This window comes from Trachemys scripta, chromosome 1 (assembly GCF_013100865.1).
Source record: "Trachemys scripta elegans isolate TJP31775 chromosome 1, CAS_Tse_1.0, whole genome shotgun sequence".
NCBI lineage: Eukaryota > Metazoa > Chordata > Testudines > Emydidae > Trachemys > Trachemys scripta.
Genome location: NC_048298.1, coordinates 131,981,805 through 132,004,297, shown reverse-complemented (window position 1 = coordinate 132,004,297; position 22,493 = coordinate 131,981,805). Strand labels below are relative to the sequence as shown.

The 22,493-nt window shown below is 46.3% G+C and overlaps 1 protein-coding gene across 2 annotated transcripts; it reads left to right on the top strand.

The window, feature by feature from the left end:
- Positions 1-5,188: 5,188 nt before the first annotated feature.
- LOC117884752 (C-type lectin domain family 4 member A-like) lies at positions 5,189-20,945 on the top strand. Of its 2 annotated transcripts, XM_034785483.1 has the most exons (6): positions 5,189-6,092; positions 7,329-7,460; positions 11,357-11,461; positions 18,362-18,513; positions 18,710-18,843; positions 19,227-20,945. In XM_034785483.1, exons 1-6 carry the CDS (start codon positions 6,026-6,028, stop codon positions 19,384-19,386), a joined length of 750 nt encoding a protein of 249 aa, XP_034641374.1. In that variant the 5' UTR covers positions 5,189-6,025; the 3' UTR covers positions 19,387-20,945. The 2 variants fall into 2 exon arrangements, with proteins under 2 accessions (XP_034641374.1, XP_034641384.1); XM_034785493.1 differs by lacking the exon at positions 7,329-7,460 and having other exon boundaries at positions 5,191-6,092.
- The last annotated feature ends 1,548 nt before the right edge of the window (positions 20,946-22,493 follow it).

Genomic DNA, 22,493 nt, shown 5'->3' with positions numbered 1-22,493 from the left:
AGATTAACATACAAGGCAATGGGAAGGGGGCGAGTGTTAAGAGGGAGACCTCTGTCACGTACTGGAGCTAAATGTTTCTGCTCCAGCAAAGGGTAGATTTGTTGGGGAAATGATCAGAGGCCAACACTCTATTTTAGGGAACAGTATAAAGGGAGGAAGGGGAATCTGTCAGCAGGATTCAAAACTGTACTTTTCCCTGCTCCTCCATCCTCACCAGCTACAACTGTTTCCTCTGTGACACTCACAATGAATCTCTTCTATAGGTTCTGGAAAGATAGGGAACCCAATAACCTTGACAAGGATAAGTGTGTTGCCATGGATGTGAGGGGAAACACATACTCAGAGGACTACGAATTGGAATAATCTCCCATTACACAGCAACTTATCGACATTGTAAAACTGCAGCAACAAATATTTGATTAAAAAAGCATCCTGATGTCAGAGTGGAGAGAGAACCCATTCCTCACTCGGAGCAGCTCACAAAGATTTGATAGGAGAGGTCAGATTAGCCCTGATCTGCAATTATGTGGGAGTGGTGGGGACTGTGGTGGAGGTTCCTGCACTCAGTGGCCTGAACTCAAAGTAATTTTTAAAAAATTAAAGCTGCTGAAAATGTTTAAAGTGGAAAAATGCCACATGTCAGCTGAGCTCTGCTTGTGATGTCACAAAAGCTACCAATGCTATCTCCCCACAAATCTGGTGGAGAGGGTAGCTTTGGGAAGGGGAGGGCCAGGGGATTTGCCTTGCACTTGAAGGGAAAGATACTATTCTCTTATAATGAAGCAGACAAATTTAAACCCAGGGGAAGTGTATCACCTACTGGTGTGCCATCGCTTTCTGCTTACTCCTTACAACTCTTCTCCAAGAATTCTGATTATTTCAGGGCTGTGTCTACTAGTGTATATATTAGAAATACAGGTAGGGCCAAACTGGTATCCTCTAACCCATTTAGAACTCAGTAGATAGAATTGTGCTGAGATGACCACATTGTAACTACTTCCCACACCACACTTATAGTTCTAAGCCAGCTGGGGTATAAGATGTAAACCAAAGAGTTTATCATCCCTGTTAATTATTATTTGTGGAAGGGTGCAGACATATGGATGGAAAAGCAGCCCAAAACTCTAAGGCTGGCAATCACCGAGTCTTGTTAGACATTAGAACTACATTCTTGCTGGGAAAAGAATACCTGGGTCTGGCGTTAGAGACTCAAATGTCCTGCTGTGAGGAGCTGTAGAAAAAGGAGGGGTTTTCAAACTACAGGAGCTTCAGTCCAAAAAAACCCAATCAATCAATCTAGGGATTGCTGCCACTGCCCAGAAGCCAGTGCTGGATTGTTCCCTGCAGTGCATTCTCCACTTTCAAAAGTGGACTTAGACAGTGGCAGCAGCAACGACAGAGCTTCCACTACTTCCTCAGAGGAGACCACCGGCCTCGATCTCATTGTTGTTGGGTTTTGAGGCAGACGGTCTGATGCTCTATATAAAGTTCTCTCTCTAGTGCTGTCCTCTTTCTTCTCTCTCTCCTTACTCTCACTGTGTACAATGCCCCTTCATGAATTCCCTGCTCATTTCAGGGCTGTGTCTGTTATGGTGTTTATCTTAATAAAGTTAAGATGTAAACAGACTCTGATCCAGATCATTCCAGGAAGCCCATTTCTTGAACAACCAGCCCTAAAGTGACCCTCAGAGTACTGGGATGACCTCTTACGAAGGCCTTGTGATTCACAAAGGGCAGCATAGCTCTCGGCTCACTTCAGGGCTGGGTCTATTGAAGTCTTTATCTGACTAAAGTAATTTTTTTCGGAAAATACTGAATATAATCCAGTTAATTCCTAGGAACCGAGACCTAAACTCACAAATGCAGAAAACCTCAGTATTTTGTGATGAAATCTTACATGCAGTAGGTCTTCTCATTCATACAGGGAAGCACTGCTCTCACTCACTGCTTCCATGCCCTTGATTCCAGCTCTGCCATTGCATCTCACTCTTTAAATAGTCATCTCCCTGCTATTCCAGTCCTGGGATCCCCTCACAGGCCTGCTGATGCACCTCACTCCTGACCTCCAGCAGGACCTGCTAGTCCAGTCAATGAGTTCCCTTACAGCTTGGCTAGTGGTCCCCAATCCCTACACATGGTGCTCCTCCCTCCAGTCTTCACTGCATCCCATCAGAGATTAGGTAGACAGCACAGAAGCTCTTTGGAATCAAAATCCCATTTCTATCTCACACAACATACCAAGCGAAAAGAAATCATAAATGCTTGTGCTTCCTCAGTCCCTGCTAAGTAACACTCCTTGTGTATGACATACACCTAGAGTAAGGGAAATGGTGGACTCCCTCAGCTAGCAGGGCTACAAGGGAGCGTCCCTACCACCCATGTTGGTGGCTGGTTTGAAGTCAGTTCAGGCTGTAGAGAGAAGCAGCAGGTGTCATTAGGTTTGGGATCTAGGCCAAAGGACTGAACCAAATCCAGCCCAACTCCTCTTTAACATCAATGGGAAAAGCTAGTCAAGAGCTTAAACTGCACCCCAGGCTTAGTTGTGACTCCCAGGGTAAATGGTACCAATGCCTAGAGGCCAAGGGAATGAGACTGGAGTTTAAGGGTCTAGACTGGCTGTTAGTCACATGCAACTGTATTCCTGGTGTTTCCCAGGGTACAGGAGGGAAGCAAGTGGATTAAATAGGAAAGGGAAGTATCCATGGTGCTCTCCCCTATGGCCAGCAGGCCAGAGACTGCGGGTAGCTCCCCCTAGCAGGAGCCACTGATGTGTGTTCATTAGTCATTCTTCAATACAATCTACCTTGTGTCAGTACTGACACAGGGAAATAAGCACCCTCTATGGATCCACCCACAGCATTCCCTGCAGTAATTTGGTTCTTCCTTGGCAGTCTCCTATCTTACTAGTAACCTGGCCTAGCCCCTAGCTAGTGAGATCTAATGGGATCACAGTCTCAGGCTGTTTCCTTTGCAGGGTATGAGGTAAAGGCTATATATTGCAAAACAACAAGCTACTGTTAATAACAATGTGCCTCCTTCTCCCTCCCTTCTCTTGGGACTGTGCTGTAAAAGAGCATTGTAGGGTCCCATGTTCTTTAGCATTGTGATAGGGGACACTCACCTTATCAGTGCCTCTTGTCAATTGTGCACAAGTTCACACCCACTCTGTCAGCTGTTAACCTCATCAGGTGGGCCTCTGGTCCAGGCACACGCAGTCAAACCATATAAAGAAACCCCTTCCAGGGTAACACAAGTCCAACAGGGCCTATCACTGTGCCCTGGTTGGTATCTGCAGCCCTGTCTCTGGGCTCCGTTCCCAGCCCCTTCTGGGCTAACTTTAAGTCCATTCCTGCCCTGGTATGGAGCAGTGCCCCCAGGGCTGTCTCCCTGGAGACTCTTTGCCTTTAGCAGTCCTGTGATGTCCCCAGCTCTCCACTCTTTCATTTCCATCCCCAGGGTAACAAAATTCATCAAATGGTTGGCCCTCTGCAGGGTCTTCAGCTCCAGCCTAAAGCCCTTTAAATTCCAGCCTGTTGCTTCTACACAAAGCTTTTCCCCTTCTCAGGTCTTTGGCAACTCTGCCAGTGAAGGGACCCAGCACCCCCCCCACTACTCCAGGTCCCAACCCAGGGACCCTACAAATAGCAGCCACATGACTTCCTTTCATAGTTGCTGCCGCTATTCCCTGGGCTACTTCCCACATAGCCCCTTCCTCTTCACCCTTACCTCAGGGTTGAAGTTCTCTGAGCAGAGTCTCATACAGGTTTCCTCACCAGGAGCCTCTCACTACCTTCCTTATCCTTCCACTCCCAGCCAGCATCTAACCTACTTAGCCCTTGCAGCTCCTTTTAACTGAGGCTTCAGAACTCTGATTGGCTGCTTCCCTGCAGCCTTTCTAGATGTGTCTAGAGGACCCACCTTCACTGCTCCTTTCCTGGGCAGGGTGTGGCAGGACAGGAAGGGCTCTAGCAGTGGACATCAAAGGACCTGTCACACCCTGTCACAAGGATTCATAGATCTTCATTGTCTCTTAATGAGTCCAGATATAGATAGATATATTTTCTAATTTCCATCCCTGCAAATCCCCCTGGGCTCTGAGAATCAAGCTGGGCTCTTTCTTCTTCACTCATCATCACTGCTATTAAGATTCTGCAGGGCAAATTCTGCCCTCAAGGATGCCTGCACAACCCTCATTGTGTCTCCTGAGTGTGTGACTTAGGGCAGAATTGCATAGCAAATAACTCTGCTGATGATGCACAGGCAGGAACAGACTCTACTTCTCTCTCTGAGTTGTACTGGCTCTGCAGGACTAACAGGAGTAAAAGGCAGCAAACTTGTAAAGTCAGTAGGTTGACTGGGAACTCACACAAGGAGTGGGTCTGTAGGGCAATGAGGAGCCCATTTTTACAATTGCTTTTTAGAGAGGCCCACATGAAGTCTTAGAGTAACTCAGGTTTCAGTTAAATTGATGCAATCCCCTTGTGTAGAGGCTTTTATTGTGGTTTATGTCAAGGGCCTTCAGTCAATGGCATGCAAGTCAGTAAGGAATTGTCCTAAGCTAAAAGTGTCACACTGATTTATATAGAAATAGGAGTGTCAGCCCCCAGAGGATTGCACCAAGTTAACTAAACTGGCATCTAAACCCCATTTATTTAAATCGGTGCAGTTTTCTCATGGAGACAAGCCCGCAATTAAACTCAATAAGATGGAGCCCTGCTGAAACTCTGTTGGGAGATGTTGCTGTTATGATTGGGCCTTCTAGCCTGGTTGTACTTGCAGTGTAGATGAGGGTTAAGCAGTACAGTGAATAATTATTATTTCTTATAATTATTGTCTGGGATAAATAGTCACAAGTGCTGTGTGAGCAGCAGGGACTGTAAAACCTCTGTAAAAACTACAAACTGTTACAGTTATGGCCACTGACTCATGTTAGTTTAAAGACATACTTACCAGAAGAGAAGAGGAAAAAGGCTCACCCCCCCTTGTGTTAGAGACTCAAATACTTTGATGTGAAGAGGCACAGAAAGAGGGCAGGTTTTTCAAAGGAGGGCCTGTCTCCATGGTAAATTATACCAGAATAAGGTGGGATGTGAATGTAAAGTGCTGTATTACATTGGTATAATTCCCTGTGGGAACACTCTTATTCTGGTTTAAGAGCATCTTTCTCTAGTTTATCTTATCTCTTTTTGTAAGGGATTTAAGCTTAACCCCTGCAACCCCCCCAAAATGCTACTCTTAGGCTAGAATAAGGGTATACTCATGGGGAATTGTACTGGGACAACACCAGTGGTTTAATTATAATTATACTGGTAAAACTTTCCTATGTAGATAAGCCCTGAGAGACTGAGCCTAGACTGAAACTCCTAGAGCTGGAGAGACACTACTAGTTCACATCTTGCCCTTTGTCTGAGAGGCAGGGCTTAACCATAGTGTCTCAACCAGTGCTGACTGCTTGTCCTTGGCTGCACTTGAGGTTATGGCAGATGATACACATTATCAGCAAAGGGTGATTTTGTTAACGTAGCTGAGGCTGTGGAGTCACAACGGGCAAAAACAATGAAAGAAGACTGACTCAGAGAAAGAGAGCCAGAAAAATTAAAAAAGGAAAATGCAAGAGGACCAAAAAAAAAAAGAGGGAGAAAGAAAAAGAAATTGTGCTGGCTGGGAGATGAGTGTGCATTTTTGTTAGGTTTGAGGATGCAACTTCCTTTTCAGCCATTAGCTTCCTGTTTTCCCTTTTCTTTTAATGTGTTTCTGGAAACCTCAGGCTGGGTTTCTGGGTGAAGAAGCCCAAGAGCTGTCCAGGGTGTAACTCTGTCTCCAAACGTCTTTCAGCAATTCTTAGGGGCTTTCCACTCTCAGCCTCTCCTTCTCTCACTGCTTGGAGAGGATGTAGCAGAGCTTCTTGAGGGGAAGGACTCGTGACTGGCAAGTGTCACCCTCTGGCTCTAGGGAATTAAAAGATCAATTTTTAATTGTGATGGAATTATAAATATATAAAGAACACAGTCCACACAGTCTCTGAATGGCGTCGGAGATCACCTACGCCGAGGTGAAGTTTAAGAATGCACCACCACCTGCAGAGGCCAAAGGTAAATAACAAGCTATTTAGGGGAACGGGCTCAAAGCATTTGGTGGATGGGCTATGGAGCGGTTCATTTTTGTGACACTGATTCCCATGCAGCCTCAACTCAGAGGCACCAACTAGCTCAGTGGGATTAGGGAATGTGCTCTGGAGCCTTTCAGCCTTCAGGTGGAAACTGGGTCTTTCTGGTTTTAATAATAATTATAGCCACTTAAAGGACCTTCCCTCAGCAGCAGAACTCAACTTCCTTTACCTCTCTCCTGCAACTGTGAATAGCACAACTGCCTAAAGTGTCCTCCTTTTTTTACCCACGCTCCCATATTTCTAAAGTGTTCCTGCTTATTGCCACTTGGGACAGCCAGTCCCTCAGGGAGTGCCCTCCTTTCCTTCCCTTTCAGTGTGAGATCTACCCCTCCCACCTCTCTCACCCTTCTGTGGAGTCCCTCATGGTAGAGAAGAAGACGGGACTCAGGAATGATGAATATAAAGGGGATTTTCTATTGAAACTGCTAGACCCTGAGCTCCCAGACTAACAGCTGGGATACCTAATGTCACCACACAGAGTCTCTTCAATGCCTGGCTTGGATTCAGCAGATATGGAAGGGGCTGCTGGGGCACTAATTAGAGCCTTCTCCTTCCCACTCCCTTCCCACTTACTGCTACCGTCTACTCCCCTCCCTTCAGTCCACTTGCTGATGCATTACATGTTACATTACCACCCACCACATCCAAAATCATGGTGAGAGGGGAATAGGAGCTAGAATCACACATTATGAGGGAGTGCAGGGTGGCCTAAGAACTCCTCAAAGACCCCTTGTTCTGATCATCTGAGACAAATGACATTTGAAAAGCAACATGAACTTCAGCAGCACTGGGCTTGCTCTGATGAGATGTGAAAAGCTCCCTTGAACCCGTAACCTCCTGCTAGGCCCTCACTCCCTAATACTTGGGGTCTGAATATTTGCTCATTAGATGGGCTGGAGACATAGAGTTTGGATCTAAATCTGATCTTCGGCGGAGCTTGGAGAGGTCAGGAGTCAGACCCAGTGTTCCAATTTATTTCCATCCCTAATAACCTAAAACTCTGGAATAAGGGTCAATAGAAGGCTGCAACAGCAGCAGCTACTCATGATTGTCTAGTCTTGTCCAGAGTATGGGCTTTTCAGGAAAGTTTTCAGTTGGTTGCAGAACCCTAACAGACAGAGGCTGATATGAGAAGAACTAACTGTCCTGGGGCTGGGAGTTTCTTCACCCTTAGCACACCCAGAGAAGAGAATATCCCAGAGTGCACCCCAGAAGCACACCCAGTGGCTCCCATGGCTGATTGCTGCACTATTGCTGCTATTGGCTGTCTCTCTCCTCATCGCCCTCATTGGTGAGTATAAATGGGCTGATTATTCAAGGAGGGAGGGGAACAACTAGGGACAAAAGATGGTCAATGCAGGCTGGAGATCAGGAAACATTTCCTAACAGTGAGGAGGCCGGTTAGACTGTGGAAGAGTCTTCCGAAAAGAAGGGAAAAGGAAACCCCATCACCTGGGTCTGGACAAACCTGGAGATTATACTGTAAGGAACACTCCTGCACGGTCCTGCCCAGGGAGGATGGGGGATTGGCTGGACAAGCTGTGGCCTCATAAGCTTTTCCCCATGTCACGCTGTCTGGAGTGGCACACAACTGTAAGTGCCGATTTCAGGTCAGGCTGTCAGAAAATAGGGCAGACACTCCAAACTGATGATATATTCTATAATTAAATTTCACCAAGCCAGTAATAAATGTGAGCGCCTGGATCACTACGCCAGTCTTACCATGGAGTCACAGGCATTCCCCTTAGGCTCTCCAGTCAATCTTACCACCCTGACAAACTGGACTTAGTGCTAATGGTCATATAAACCAAAAATCACACCACATCAGGTTGCTCCCAGTCCCAAAGGACCAGCCACTTACCCCCAGGTCAATTGGTATTCCAGATCTTAGATCAAAGACAATGCTGGCAGCCAATTCTCTAGTACACTCACTAAAGATTTATCAGCTAAGAAAAAGAAATGAGAGTTACTGAGAGGTTAAAATAGGTAAAATACATTAACAGGAAAGTCAAGGTTTGTAAATCCAAATGATAGCAGGTGATGTAATAATCTGCCAGTTTCCCAAAAGTCTTTTCAGGGGTACCCTGCTTTTGTCTGGGGAGCTCTGCTTTCGTATACTTTCCTGCCAGAGCCCAAACAGAGAGATACAGGATCTTTCTTTGAATCCATATTTATATCTTCTTCTCACAGAAGACAAGCTGACAGTCTTTCTAACCATGTGGGTTATAATGAGTCAGACATGCAAACTGAGTCAGTGAATTTCCATTGTGGAACACAATGGCTTTTGTTTGAAGTTAGCAACCTTCTTCATTTATATTTCCAAGGCTCCAATCACGTTTGATGGGTAATTTAATTACAGGGATATACATAATGCAAAAGATAATATAATAGTCAATAGCAAGCCTTCATTAGTTTTCATGAAGTACATTCTCATCTTAACACTAACACACACTTTTGATCTAAGGTTAACTAATTTACAGGGTTATACATAATGTAATTAGGGTTGCCAACTTCCTAATTCCAGAAAACTGAACACCCTTGCCCCACCCACTGCCCCGCCCCTTCCCGAGGCCCCACCCACTGTTCACTCCATTCCCCCCTCTCTCCGTTGCTTGCTCTCCCCTACCCTCGCTCACGTGCTCATTTTCACTGCAAGGCCCAAAAAGGCATACTTATTGTTTTGACAGATGTATTATGCTAAGTTCAGGTTTTATTTGTTACAGTACACTAGAGCTGGCAGCAAAATAGTCAGAAAGGGTAATTTAAAAAAAAATGAAAATTCACAAAAGTTTTCATTTTTCTTTCCCTCCCCTCTTCCCATTTTTCGTAACCAGCTCCATGGGTTTTGTTCACTAAAGTTATTGTAATTTTATGTGTGGAATTAGGGCCACACATTATCACAGCTGCAATGGGTCCATTAAAGGCCCACTCCTGAAGCCCAAATACAAATCCATAGAGCACAACCACAGAAATGCACACCTGTCCATATTCCTATATAAATAAATCTGTAGAAACTGACTCCCACACCTATATGTAGATACAGATGCTTTCCGACTTACGCAAGCATGCCGTTCCGGAACGCCTTGCGTAACTCAAATTTTGCGTAAGTCGGGAACGTGTACCCGACCATTACGCAAAAACAAACAAACAAAAAACTTTCTAGCTTATGGAACTTTTTCCGTAAGTGCAGATTTGCGTAAGTCGGGTTTGCATAACCCAGGGAGCATCCGTACACACGTGTATTCATGTGTACACAGCTAGCATGCACTAACACATAGACTTCCACATTATTTATTATTGCAATTGTTGTTTAGTGCCTAAAGACCCCAATTCAGATCAGGGTTCCAGGGTGGTAGATGCTGGACATACACATAAAAAGAAAGAGTCGGCAACAAAGAGTTTATAATGTAGCTAGACAAAGGTGGGGAGAAATGTATGATACATTGGCTCTTCTGCAATTATTAGTCAACAACATTCTCTTTTTAAGAAATAATATATTTCTTTTAGAGTTCCCGTCCCTTTTAAAAACTTGTTATGAAATTAATACACACATATTTTATATCATCAATTTTTTTGTGTGCAAACCAGCAAAAAGAATATAAGTCAAAGAGTTAGGCTGCAAATTTTATTCACACAGATATACACACATGCAGCAATACAAACACCTCCCTACACAAAGACACACAGTCTCTTACACACATACAATGCATGCATGCACACACAGAGACACCCAGCTGGGAAAGGAGTGGGGGGGCTGGAAGGGGAAAGATGGTGGGGGTGGAGGCGAGAGGGTGAGGAGGGAAAGAGATCAAGGAAGAGAGCAAGGTGGGGGTGGGAGGGGGCAATGAAGAAGAGAGGAGGGGGTGTGCAAGGGTATGTGGGGTGGATGGGGATGCAGGGGGAGACAGAAGGCTACAGGTGCTTGAGTATGTGGGGGGGCACAGGAGTGTATAGGGACATAATGGGAGTGGAGCAGTGTATGGAGGTGAATGGAGTGCAGGGCTGTGGGGGGTTAGGGACATGGGGAGGCGGTTTTGGGAGGTGGAGAGATGGGTGGGAGAGCACTGTAAGGGGTACAGGACTGGGATGGGTAAGGGTGGGGGGCAGGGCAGGTTGGGGCGGGGAGTGATGCAATGAGGGGGATGGGAGTATGGGGGGGTTGGGATGGGGCGGGATGCAATGATGGAGGGATGGAGGTGCGGGGGGTTGGGACAGGGAGGGATGCAGTGAGAGGGATGGGGGGGTTCAGCCCCATTCCCAGCACTCGGAGATGGGGATACATACCTCGATCCCCTGGGTGCCGGCAATGGGGCAACTAATCGTGGTTCGCCACAGGGCATGTGCTGCAGCTTGAGCCCAGCCACGGGAGGAGGGCAAGGAGGAGAAGTGGGCCGGCAGCAGCAGGAGAGACATGTGCCACGACCCCTCAACAGCCGCCTGCTAGATGCGCTAGTTTGTCCCCTGCCCTGCCCCGGCCAATGGGAGCTGCGCCTGCAGGCAGGGGGCAGGGCAGCACACGGACCCACCCTAACCGCCCCTAAGCCTAGGAGCCGGACATGCCGGCTGCTTCCTGGGAGCTGTGACGCAGCAGCTAGCAAGGAGCCTGCCAGCCCCGCTGCACAGCACCACCAACCGGACAGTCAACGGCCCGGTCAGCCGTGCTGACTGGAGCCACCAGGATCCCTTTTCGACTGGGTGTTCTGGTCAAAAACCGGACACCTGGTCATCCTATATCAACAGGTTATAGATAAGTGAAGACAATACCATTACAATCTCCTTTAAACTAAACTAATACACAAGTGAATGGGCCTGATTACACCACTATCTTTTAACACTTCTTTGATTTCTATTAATATATGAGTGAATTAACCTGCAGCCCTGTCCTGAGCTGGCACCTGGTAGACAGCCTCATACCCCATCAATAATTTCTATTCCTCAACTAGACCAGGGTAATTTGTCCCTATGACAGAGTGCACTTGGGCCCCCAGGATAACAGAGGGAACCCAAGAGAGCTGCCCTATTCTGCTCCCTGGGGAGGTTTGTGATGGCATTTGTGACAAGAAAACAAACAAAGGCGAAGCAGTCCCTGGTGAGCACCAGGAGAAGTCACAATGTATGGAAGAGATGGCAAGAAGGAGGGAAATATTTTACCCACTCTTTCTCTCTCTCTCTCTCTCTCCTTTACAGTTACCCAAGTTGGCCTCAGGACAAATCAAAGTTGTGAAGAGTACGAGATGGTGAGGCAATATCTCAGGAAGAGGAACTGTGTTGAAGAAGAACCTGAAGGGAAAGGTCAATAACACTAAAAGAGAAGAAAAGACCCCAGAGTCAGCTTTCTGGGGTTGGGGCCTGATTCATATTCAGACCTAAATTAACAGCAAATAAGGGGTATGGAGAGATTGACTTTTGAGGAAAGAATAAGATAAGCACATAGGCACAGTATTGTAGTCAAGGGTAAATGCAGGTAAATGGAGTTTACCCACTTCTCATTTGGGGAATATGGGGTTTAGGTTAAGTTAATTTACCCACTTCTTTTGTTACCACTACCCCACTGCATAGGATCCCCACTGACTGGATAAGTGATAACTACCTAGAGATGTGCATCTTTTATTTATACAACACCTTAGGTGCACACAATGCTTTAAAACCAATCAAGCGACAGGTCCTTGCTCTAAGGAGCTTACTGGCTAAGAGTATATACTGGAGCTAGGGCTGTAATTCCCAGCTTGAAGAGACATACCCGTGCTAGCTTTGACCAAGCTAGTGCATTATAAATAGAAGTGTAGCTTTGGCAGCAAAAGCAGTAGACGGGGCTAGCCACCGTAAGTACATATCGTCTAAGACCGTAGGTATGTACTAGGGTTGCTAGCCCCTCCCAGCCCTTACATCACAGTGGCTACACTCTATTTTTAGTACGCTACTTCAATCGGAACTAGTGCAAGTATGCCTACTTGAGCTGGAAATTACACCTCTAATTTGAAATGAAGTCATACCCTGAATTAGACTGAACACAGTGAGGGAAGACAATAAATAAAGAGCAGTGGAGGGAGTAGATGTAGATGAACTTTATATCAGTGAAAGATCATGAGGTGGATTTAATATTAAGTGCTTCTCTCATTAGTTCTAGTTTTTTGTTTCATTGTTTGAGATAATTTCACACTGAACAAATTTCATGTAATGTTAGTTAAAGTTGTTCTGTTCTACATTTTCCTCAAACCCTGAAAAGTTAGAAAATAAGTAGTTCAGCTCAACAACCACCGTTCTGTTTCTCTACCCACACAGGTAAAAACAACTTACCGATTCTTACCTATTACTGTCCTCCTTTCACAACACTTTATTCCCACCCAAGGCTTCATACACTACCATCAGCCTTAACTCTGACATACATTCAAGGACACATATGTTAAATGTATATAGCCTTCTTTTAACATATGCTTTTGTTTGGGGATTTCTCTGAAGAAAAGAGAATAAGGCTGACTGAAAAATTTCAAACTAAATATTTTTCGAACAGAAAATGAAGTTTCATCTAAATAAAAATTTTCCATGAGAAAAGCTAGATTTTGGTGGAATTTTCCATCAGGACAATTGAAATGAAAAGTTTTGATTTGGGAATGTCAAAACATTTCATTTCACTCAAAAATGCTGAAACACAACATTTTGACATTTCCAGATCACATCTTTTCAAAACTTTTCATTCCACAAAAAGTTTTATGTCAATTTTTCATCCTGATTTGGGATGGAAACAAATGTCAAAATATCATCATTTTCTGTGGGATGGAATTTCTCTGTTTTTGAGAGAATAACTTTTAACATACGTCTCTTTCTTGTAGACACTGCCGTATAAGTTGAACTCGGACACACAAGAAGAAGACATATGTTAAAAAGTTATTTCCCCCCAAAGAAATCCAAAAAGAGAACCAGATCTTAAAAGAAGGAGATATATTTTTAGCACGAGTGTACATAAAAACAGTAAGGAGCTTCATTACAGGGAGCCTGGGTGCTCAGCACCTGAATCTGCACATCTAGTTTAGCTAGCCTGGGGGTGAACCTAGCCTGGGGGTGAACCTAGTCTGAATCTGTATAACCAAACCTGAGTTACTGTGTCATCATGGTGTCTGCACTCATCCATGTTTCTCTGGGGCCATATCCCATGGTTCTGTGTGCTGAGATGCTCTAGGATGCTTCCCCAGTCAACTGGGTCAATTTCAGGAGAGTTTGGTTTTCCTTCTGGGGGAACTGTAGGAAGGTATTGGGAGAACTATCAGCACATTTTGCCTCAATGAAAAGTGGGCAGGTTCCAGCCCTAATGAATGTGGAACCTGGATTCTAAACCCCACTGCCCAGCCAAATACGCTGGCCCAGATTTAAAGCTCCGCCAAACCCAGATCAGAGGTTTTTCTGTGTGGATGGTGGTGGGTGGGGGGCTGGGTTGGTCTAAAACCCAGGTAAAAGTCCAGGTTAACTTTGTAGGGCAGCATAGATGTACCCCAAGTGTAAAATCCTGATCCCATTGAAGTGAATTGGAGTTTTACCTTCAACTTCACTGAGATCAGGATGTCACCCTAAGTCTTGAAATATTTTATCATGTAGATCTTTGAATATACTCTGACTTCCTGTAAGGTCTGAAATATAAAATAAAATGTGGTCTATAAAATATATTTTGTACACTCCTCAAAGGTAAGGTTTTTACTACCACACTCAGCAACAGCATATGTGAGCAACATACATGTTAACACAAACAAAAGCTCTGTTTAGTGACAGTTAAGGTTGCATCAAGGTAAACCCCACCAAAGCACAATCTTAAAAGCATGGAAGTCAGAAGTTAAGGGAGAACTCATGAATTGTTTGCTATTTTCACGTTTCCTGGATAACTGTCTCAACACTGCATAAAGCTTTTGCTGCCATCTCCAACAGATTCAGAAAAGCAACACATACCCCAACTTCATCAAACTCACACTCTAACACAAAACCTTATCAGTGATCTCGTATGCTAGTGTATTAACAGATTGACATGTTTGACTGACACAGTCCATGCATTTGGGAAATTACCCTGCCTTCATGTTGCTGAGATGACTGAGAGTTTCCCGTAACTTGCTATTTCCATGCTTTTTAGATTCTGGGCTGGTGGATGGGGTGTCTGGATGCTGCCTTACCCGTCACTACACAAAGCTTTTGTTTCTGGGAAATTGCTCACAGATGTACTTGCTGAGTGTAGTAATACATCTGGTGAGTGTACAACATAAATTTCAACTTCAATTGTGGGCATTTGAGGAAGTGAGAGTATATTCAAAGATCTACATGATAAAATATTTAGAGACTTACAGTTCCTATGGAGACACATGATAAAAGTATAACTCAGTCCTTTAAGATGTGGGGTCTCTTTTTGGATTTCTTAGAAAAAAAGAAAAACTTTCAACATATGTCTCCTTTTTGAACATCTGGCAGGGTTCAGGCTGTATGGTAGTTTATACAAGACAGTCATAGGTTAAAAGTTATTCATTTTTCTTCAAAGAAATCCTGAAAAAGAAGCAAGTCTTACAAAGAGGGATACTTTTAAAATGTGTCCTCCAATGTATACCAGAGTTAATACAGTACTGTATGGTAGTTTATGCTGCATTGGGTGTAAACAATATGTTGTGGATGGCAGATGGTAATAGGTAAGATGTGCTAAGTTCTCTGTAGGTGCAGGCAGAAGAAGTGTGCCTGTTGATCTCACCTATGTATTTTCTAACTTTTCAACATTTGAGGAAAATGTCATTAAAGCAGAACAGAGTAACATTAAGCAATGTTTTTCTGTGTGAATTTTCCTACTTTCAAAACAAACTGTGTGAACTAGACACACAAAATAAAAAGCAAATAATACAGAGCCTTGCAAAGAGTGATGCCAAGATAGTGAAGAACACAGCAGCTGCAGTAAGGGTTCGGCTATGAAGAAATGTATTTGATTAAATGCAGCCACTGCAACTTGGCAAATCTGCTGTCACACATAAAAGACAGAGGATAATATGTAGTAAAGAATGTCCTCACTAGTTAATATGGTGCTTTCAAACGGGCAATGCTGAAGTCAGTGTTGACATTAGAATCAATAGGGTCATTGGAATCTGATGAATTTGCATCCATGTGTTGGCAGGAGTCCAGTTCCCCCCTCCCTCTCAGTTCCCAGACACAGTTCGCTGGAAAATAACAGTCCAGAGTTCAATCTACAGGCAATGTGATGGGTTTCTTGGAGCTAAACAAGCAAGCATATTCCAAAACCCTTCACACCAGTGGGGCTATCTCTATATGCCAATAGGGCTTTCCTCTTCCACTCCCCCAACTACAGTTCTATACACTGATAGACCCCCTTCTTCTTCTAACCCCTAGTGCCACGCACACCGATGGAGCTCCCTCTTCTCCCCCCTCTTCTTGGCAAACTTAATTATACTTGTACCTTCCCCTGGTCTCACCCCTTCCAATATATGGTCATGTTCCGTTCTGGGGGGTCTTGAGTCTGGGGGTGATAATACCACCTCTTTCATACCTGATGGGAGGGGTAAGGAGCGGGGTTACTTTTGGCCATGATCACTCTCTCACAGACTCAGTGTCTCTTCCTTACACCTTCCCCCCTTCCCGCTGCTTGCAGGGCTGGCTCTGGCTTTTTTGCCGCCCCAGGCAAAAAATCCTCCCGCCGCCCCCGCCCCCCCCGGTGGGGAGCGTGGCAGGGGAGGGCGCCGAGCTCGGCCATGGCCCCGCTCTACCCAGCCAGCCAGAGCGCCACAGGGAGGGCGGCGAGTCCGGCCAGGGCCCCACTCTCCCTGGCTGGCCGGAGCACCAGGGGAGGGCGGCGAGCCCGCCGCAGCTCCGCTCTCCCCAGCAGCCGGAGCACCGGGAGGAGGGCGGCGAGCCCGGCCGCAGGCCTGCTCTCCCCAGCCAGCCAGAGCACCGGGGGAGGGTGGCCCCGCTCTCCCCGATCGGCCAGAGCGCCAGGAGGATGGCGGAGAGCCTGGCCGGGGCCCCGCTTTCCTCAGCCGGCCAGAGCGCCGGGGGAGGGCGGCGAGCTCGCCGCCGCTCCACTCTCCCTGGCGGCTGGAGCGCCGGGAGGAGGGCGGAGAGCCCGGCCGCGGCCCTGCTCTCCCCAGCTGGCCAGAGTGCCGAGGGAGGGTGGCCCAGCTCTTCCCGGCTGGCCGGAGCGCCGGGAGGAGGGCGGAGAGCCCAGCCAGGGCCCTGCTCTCCCCGGCCGGCCGGAGCGCTGGGGGAGGGCAGCCCTGCTCTTACCGGCCAGCCAGAGCGCCGGGGGGGAGGGCGGTGAGCCCGGCCGGGGCCCCGCTCTCCCCGACCGGCCGGGGCACCGGGAGGAGGGTGGAGAGCCCGGCCGTGGCCCCGCTCTCCCCGGGTGAGCGCCACCCCCCTCCAGGTGCCGCCCCAAGCACATGCTTGGAGGCCTGGTGCCTGGAGCCGGCCCTGGCTGCTTGGTTACCACAGCAACCCCTTGCTGGATTCGGTCCCCTTATCTTCTCTTATTACAGAAAGGCAAGGCTTTCACTTTGTGTGGTGCGGGGACAGCCTTGTGCTTTCACTTACATTCTCTTGCTTGCTTATTCAGCCTGTTTAAATTAAAAGCAAGGCCAGAAGCAAGATTATTATTGTTTGGTCTTTACCCTTTTTGTTTCACATTCTCTTAACACCAGGTACAGACATAAGTCACTGCCTAGCAACATAGGTTGCTGGCTAGTAAACACTTTCATATCTTCACTGCAGTGCTTCCGATTTGCTGCAGCTCACATCAGTTATGAAGCAAAAAATATTTTTCTCTGAAATTCCAAAATGGAAAACTATAAAGTGGTGTTTGTGTAAACTATAGCAATACACATAAAGTGCCTCCATCTGTACCCTTGCAAAAGACTATTTTAAAAAGTGAGATACCAGGGATCCAATAACAAAACATTTCTGTATCTGAAATATTTTTAAGTACATTACTCTCCTACAAATTCCAAATGGACAGCAAATGAAAAGCCCTCCTACACGCCTATTTTGTATGTTCCAGGTTTTTCCTGTAGCAAACCATTTTGCAACTATTCCCACTCTTTTCCCATATAGCAAAATTCTCTGAAGCAACCTTAAGTATGCCTTTGTTACCACTCCACCATAATACTACAAATTAGAGGATGTCAGGAGAGAGGGCAGTGATGGAAGACTGAAAGGAATGAGTTTTGAGGAGTGATTTGAGGTAGGAGCACATGTGGTCAAGGAGGTTATTCCAGGTATCGAGGACATAGTGAGAAAAGTTGCAATGTTGGTTATGGGATAAGGTCAGTAGAGTACTGAGATAAGCTGAAGTGGCTGAATGCAGGAGTAGGAACCAACTATAGATGAGATGGAGACAGGGCAGAGCTGTGGAGGGCCTTGAAGATGAGGTGAGGTGTTTGAATCTGACACAAGCAGAAAACAAAAGCCAATGAAGACACTTAAGCGGGAGATTGGAGATGGAATGGCAGCAGTAAGCTGGATGGACTTGAGGGGCACAATATGAAACCTGAGGAGACCAGATGGGGAGCTGGAGCCGTAGTCAAGATTAGAGAAAGATGGCTAAGGCATGGCCTGAGGAATTGGCAGTAGGGATGGAGAGAGGGAGGAAAGGATAGGCAGAGCTCAGGGATCAAATGGATAGAGGTCGGATTGAATGGCTGGTAAGGGTGAGAGTCTTCACGGAAGAGACAACACATGAAGTGATTAGAGTGGATGAGCACAGGCAAGGGTAGGGTGCAGAGATAGAATATAAGAAGACCATTGAGGAAGGAAGTGGACTGAGGGGGAGAAGGTGAAGAAGGACACACTAAGGGAGAGGCTGCCAGAGCAACCACAGAAACAGGAAGGGAAACAGTCCAGCACTGAACTAGTTAGTGTGTGTTAATGGCCTACAAGTGCCTCCAGGGGGCAAGCGACAATGAGGAAAAGAACTTACCAGGAGGGGTTTAGGGGGAAGAATTAGATATAAAAAAGACCAAGTAGGAGAAAAAAATATTGGTCTGCAGGTTGTGAATCATTTCCTTCACCATGAAGGCCTCTGTTAGTCTCCATTGCTCGAGATACGTGTGAAATGAAGATGGACAGGGTGGAATTACACTGTTTTGGCCCTGGGGACTGAACTGGGTGTCACCTAACAAGTCCTTTCCATTTTTATTTTCTGTGTTTCATTCATCTCTTCTCTCACAGAGCAAGTCTGGACGTGCTGCCCCAGGGGCTGGGAGCCCTTTCAGGCCAGCTGCTACTACTTCTCTAATGACATCATGACCTGGGATGACAGTGAGAGGAACTGCACAGGGATGGGCTCCCACCTGGGGGTGATCAACACAGGAGCTGAGCAGGTAACTTGCTGGGAGTCAGGCTCCTCTGGGCACTCAGAGAGCAGCCCTGGAGAGGATGTTTGGGCTCTTTGTTCATTCAATGCTGGGCTTCCTCATCCATCACATCCAGCACCCCCACACCCCCACAGGGACCCCGATCTCCTACTGTCTGCCCAGAGACTGCACCTGATGGAGATATGATTTTATTTTTATCCAGGATTTCATCTTCACTCGAGTAAATGGAACAGTTACAGGCAGCGAAGGAAGGAATTACTGTATTGGTCTGATTGATAAGGAGAAGAAAGGACAGTGGTGCTGGGTGGATGAGACTCCATATAACAATACTGCAACGTGAGTATTTCCTGGAATGGAGACCAGTTACCACCCTCCACTTAGTTCCTGGATTAGTATACAATGGTGTGTGTGTGTGTGTGTGTGTGTGTGTGTGTGTGTGTGTGTGTGTGTGTGTGTGTGTGTGTGTGTTGGGGGAGAGAGAGAGAGTGCCTTACCCACAACTGGAGCTCTGGAGCTAACCATATCTGGTCTAATAGAGAGAAGATTTGCAAAGGGAACATAGATAGAGGCTATGAATGAATTTTAGAAAAAGAGAATTGTCTGTGGCTGATTCAAGTGTTGCAATTCTCCTTCTCCTCTCATCATTGCCAGCTACAACTCTTTCCCCTGAGACGTTTATAATGATGCATCTCTAACACATGAGCTTCTCTCTCTTACAGGTTCTGGAGACCTGGGGAACCCAGTCCTCACAACAATGAGAACTGTGTTGTCATGCATGTGCCGGGAGAACAAAATACACATGGTAACAGGAATTGGAATAACGTCCCTTGTTCCAGTGCATGTCATCGAATTTGTGAGACTGCAACACTTAGATTTTGAGGAAGAACCCCCATCCTGGATGTGAGGCTGGAGAGTCAGTGCATCTCTCACTTGGGTCAGCTCACAGAGAGATCTGGTGGGAGGGTTTGGATCAGCCCTGGGCTATCATGAGATTGGGTGTAGGCAGTGCAGGATGATATTGGGGCTCAAACTCATTCACTAGATCAATTTTGGAAAACTCTGAAAACAGCTGAAAATATCTAATGTGGAACAAGCCAAAGTGCAGTGAGCCCTGCCTGGGATGTCATTGAAGCTCCCAGGAGACTGGTAGAAGAGGCTGGCTGGGAAAGGCAGGACCAGTGAGTTTTCCCTGGGAAATCTTGAAAGGAGGTTTCCTGTTCATATTAGCCTTCCCATTGTTGGGCAGGGTAACAACTTACATTGTGTATATACTGCAGCAGGGCTGTAAAAACCAGGAATAAGGCCCTGTCCATACTGAAAAATTACTAGGTCAGACCTGTTTCCCATTGACTCTGCTACAACTCAGTTCCACCTTGTAAAAGAAATGGGACTTTGTCCATGTCCCTGAGCAATGCTTAAAGCCTTAAATGGTCCAATGCTTTAGCATCACTCAGGGACAGAGGCTTGTCTATGCATGGAACTGGACTGATTGGATTACAGTGCATGGGTTTACAAACCGGTTTAGTTACATTGGTGCAACTCCCTTATGTGGAGACTTGTACTGTGGTTTAGAACTGATGCATTATACCAGGTCAGTGAGAAATCACCTAACCTAAATTAATAGAGGCTCTTTCATACAGAAATTAGAGTGTCAGCATGGACGGGGTGGCACCAATTTAACTCCATCAGCGTCTAAACTTATTTCGTTAAATCAGTGCCGTTTTCTCATGGCGACAAGCCCACAGTTAAAATCAACAACATCGCGCCCTGCTGATACCGTGTTGGGAGACGTACCTGTTTTATCTGGGCCCTCTAATCTGGCTTTACCTGCAGCGTAAACAAGGCCTAAGCAGTACAGTGAATAGCTATTATTCCTAATAATTACTGTCTGTGATAAATATTCATATGAGCCATGTGAGCAGAAGAGCCGGAAAACCACTGTAAAACCACAAACTGTGGAATTATGGCCACTGATTCTTGTCAACTGTTTAAACATATTCTTATTGGAACAAATCAAATCAACCATTGTGTTAGAGCCTTAAATACCCTGCTGTGCTGAGGTGCAGAAAGAGGGCAGAATGTCAATGGACACCCTGATCCTAAGACTGTACCTCCTAGGCCTTGAAAAGATCTTCTAGTTCTCATCTCACCTGGGAGCCAGGGCAGAGTTGGTTCCTGCAGCACATTCTCCACTCCCTTATCTCATTCTGCTTTGAATGACTTGAGCAATGTGGTTTCCACCACTTTCTTTGAAGAGGTCTCAGTCCTGTTAATGAATTTAGAGGTCAAATGTCTGATGCTGTGTAGATGGTTCTCTCCTGGTGGGGTCCTATCTTTTTTTCTCTGAATACTATAAAGTTGCCTTTCATACATGGTTACTTTGAGGCTGTATCTATTGACGTCTTTATCTTAATAAAGTCACATCTTAATACATAGAACCTAAGCTGGTTAATTCCTGGGCACCAAGCTCGACCTCCTGCAAAGTTCAAATTCCCCAATGTGCTGGGTTGAAATCTTAGCCAATCGCCCTCATTCATATTGGGCAGCACAGCTCTTGCTTGTCCTCCCATGGCCTGGGCCCCAGTTCTGCCAATGCCCCTCAGTCCTGGCCTGCAGCCCCCTTGTATTCCAGTTCCAGACTCCCCACACAGCCCTGCCAATGCCCCTCAGTCCTGCCCTGCAGCACAATCTGCTGTTTCAGTCAAAGGCTTCCCACACAGCATTATTATGGCACCCCCTACCATAATAACATAAGAACGGCCATACTGGGTCAGACCAAAGGCCCATCTAGCCCGGTATCCTGTCCTCTGATAGTGGCCAATGCCAGGTGCCCCAGAACGAATGAACAGAACAGGTAATCATCAAGTGATCAGTCCCCTGTCACACATTCCCAGGGCTACATACAGGGCTCCTATTTCTTTCTGTCTCATAGGATTTAAGGATGGTAGATGGATGGATTAGGTAGTGTAAGGGTGTATTGCAAACAGACCGTATATGTTCAGAGCAAACCACAGTCTCAAATGTTGCACCAACTAAAAAGACCCAGGAAATGCTCATACCTCCTAAGTAACACTCATACTGTATAACGAACACCTAGGGTGGCCATAAGTCCTGTTTTGGGTGGGACAGTGCCTTTTTTAAGCTCTGTCCCAGCCGTCTCGACTTTTTTGGCAAAATTGGGCATTTGTCCTTTGCTCTTGCCAACTGATCATCAGTTGGCAAAAGCAAACTGGACAGGAGGGGGGCCTCAGACCAACCCCGTGCAGTGTCCCATTTTCCCTTTGGGAAAATATGGCCACCTTACAGACACCCGATATAAGGAGGCATGAGCTCCCTGATCAGTCATGTTGGAGCACTGAGGGGAAATGGAACCAGTTCCTTATTCCAGCTGGAGTTCAAGGGTCTAAACTGGCTGAGTCACATGTAACTCTCCCAGGGTACAAGGGGGAACAAGTGGATTCAGCAGTTGAGGGAGGTAACCAGAGCAATCCCGTTCATGGTCAGCAGGAGGAGACTGTTGGTACAGCACCCTAGGGGATCCCACTGCCAGGTGTTTAATAGCTATTCTTCAGTACACACCAGGCACCTCCAGCATCCCAGACACATTTAGACCTTGTCCGCATGTGGAATTAGTGCGCACTAAGCTATGGTGTGACTTTAAAGTCCATTAAAGTGCACTAGCTACTTTACACTAACTCCCCGTGTGGATACTGTTACTGTGCACTAAGAGTGCCCTTGGGAAGTTTGGCTTGATGTGTTCTTAAAGTGTATTAAGCTAGTGCGCAAAGACTTACTCCTGGGACATCCTGTAAGAGGTCTAATGGGGCTGTGTTTCATTCAGGCTCCTTCTCTCACTGTTCCTTCAGCTAGTGCGGCTTGTTCCCCCCAGTCCTCAGAAGAGATTGTGGGGCTGAAATCCAGCTCTCAGGAGCCCCACATGGGATTGGATGGATGTCTAGGCCACCCTGTTGGAGGCCCTGTGTCTT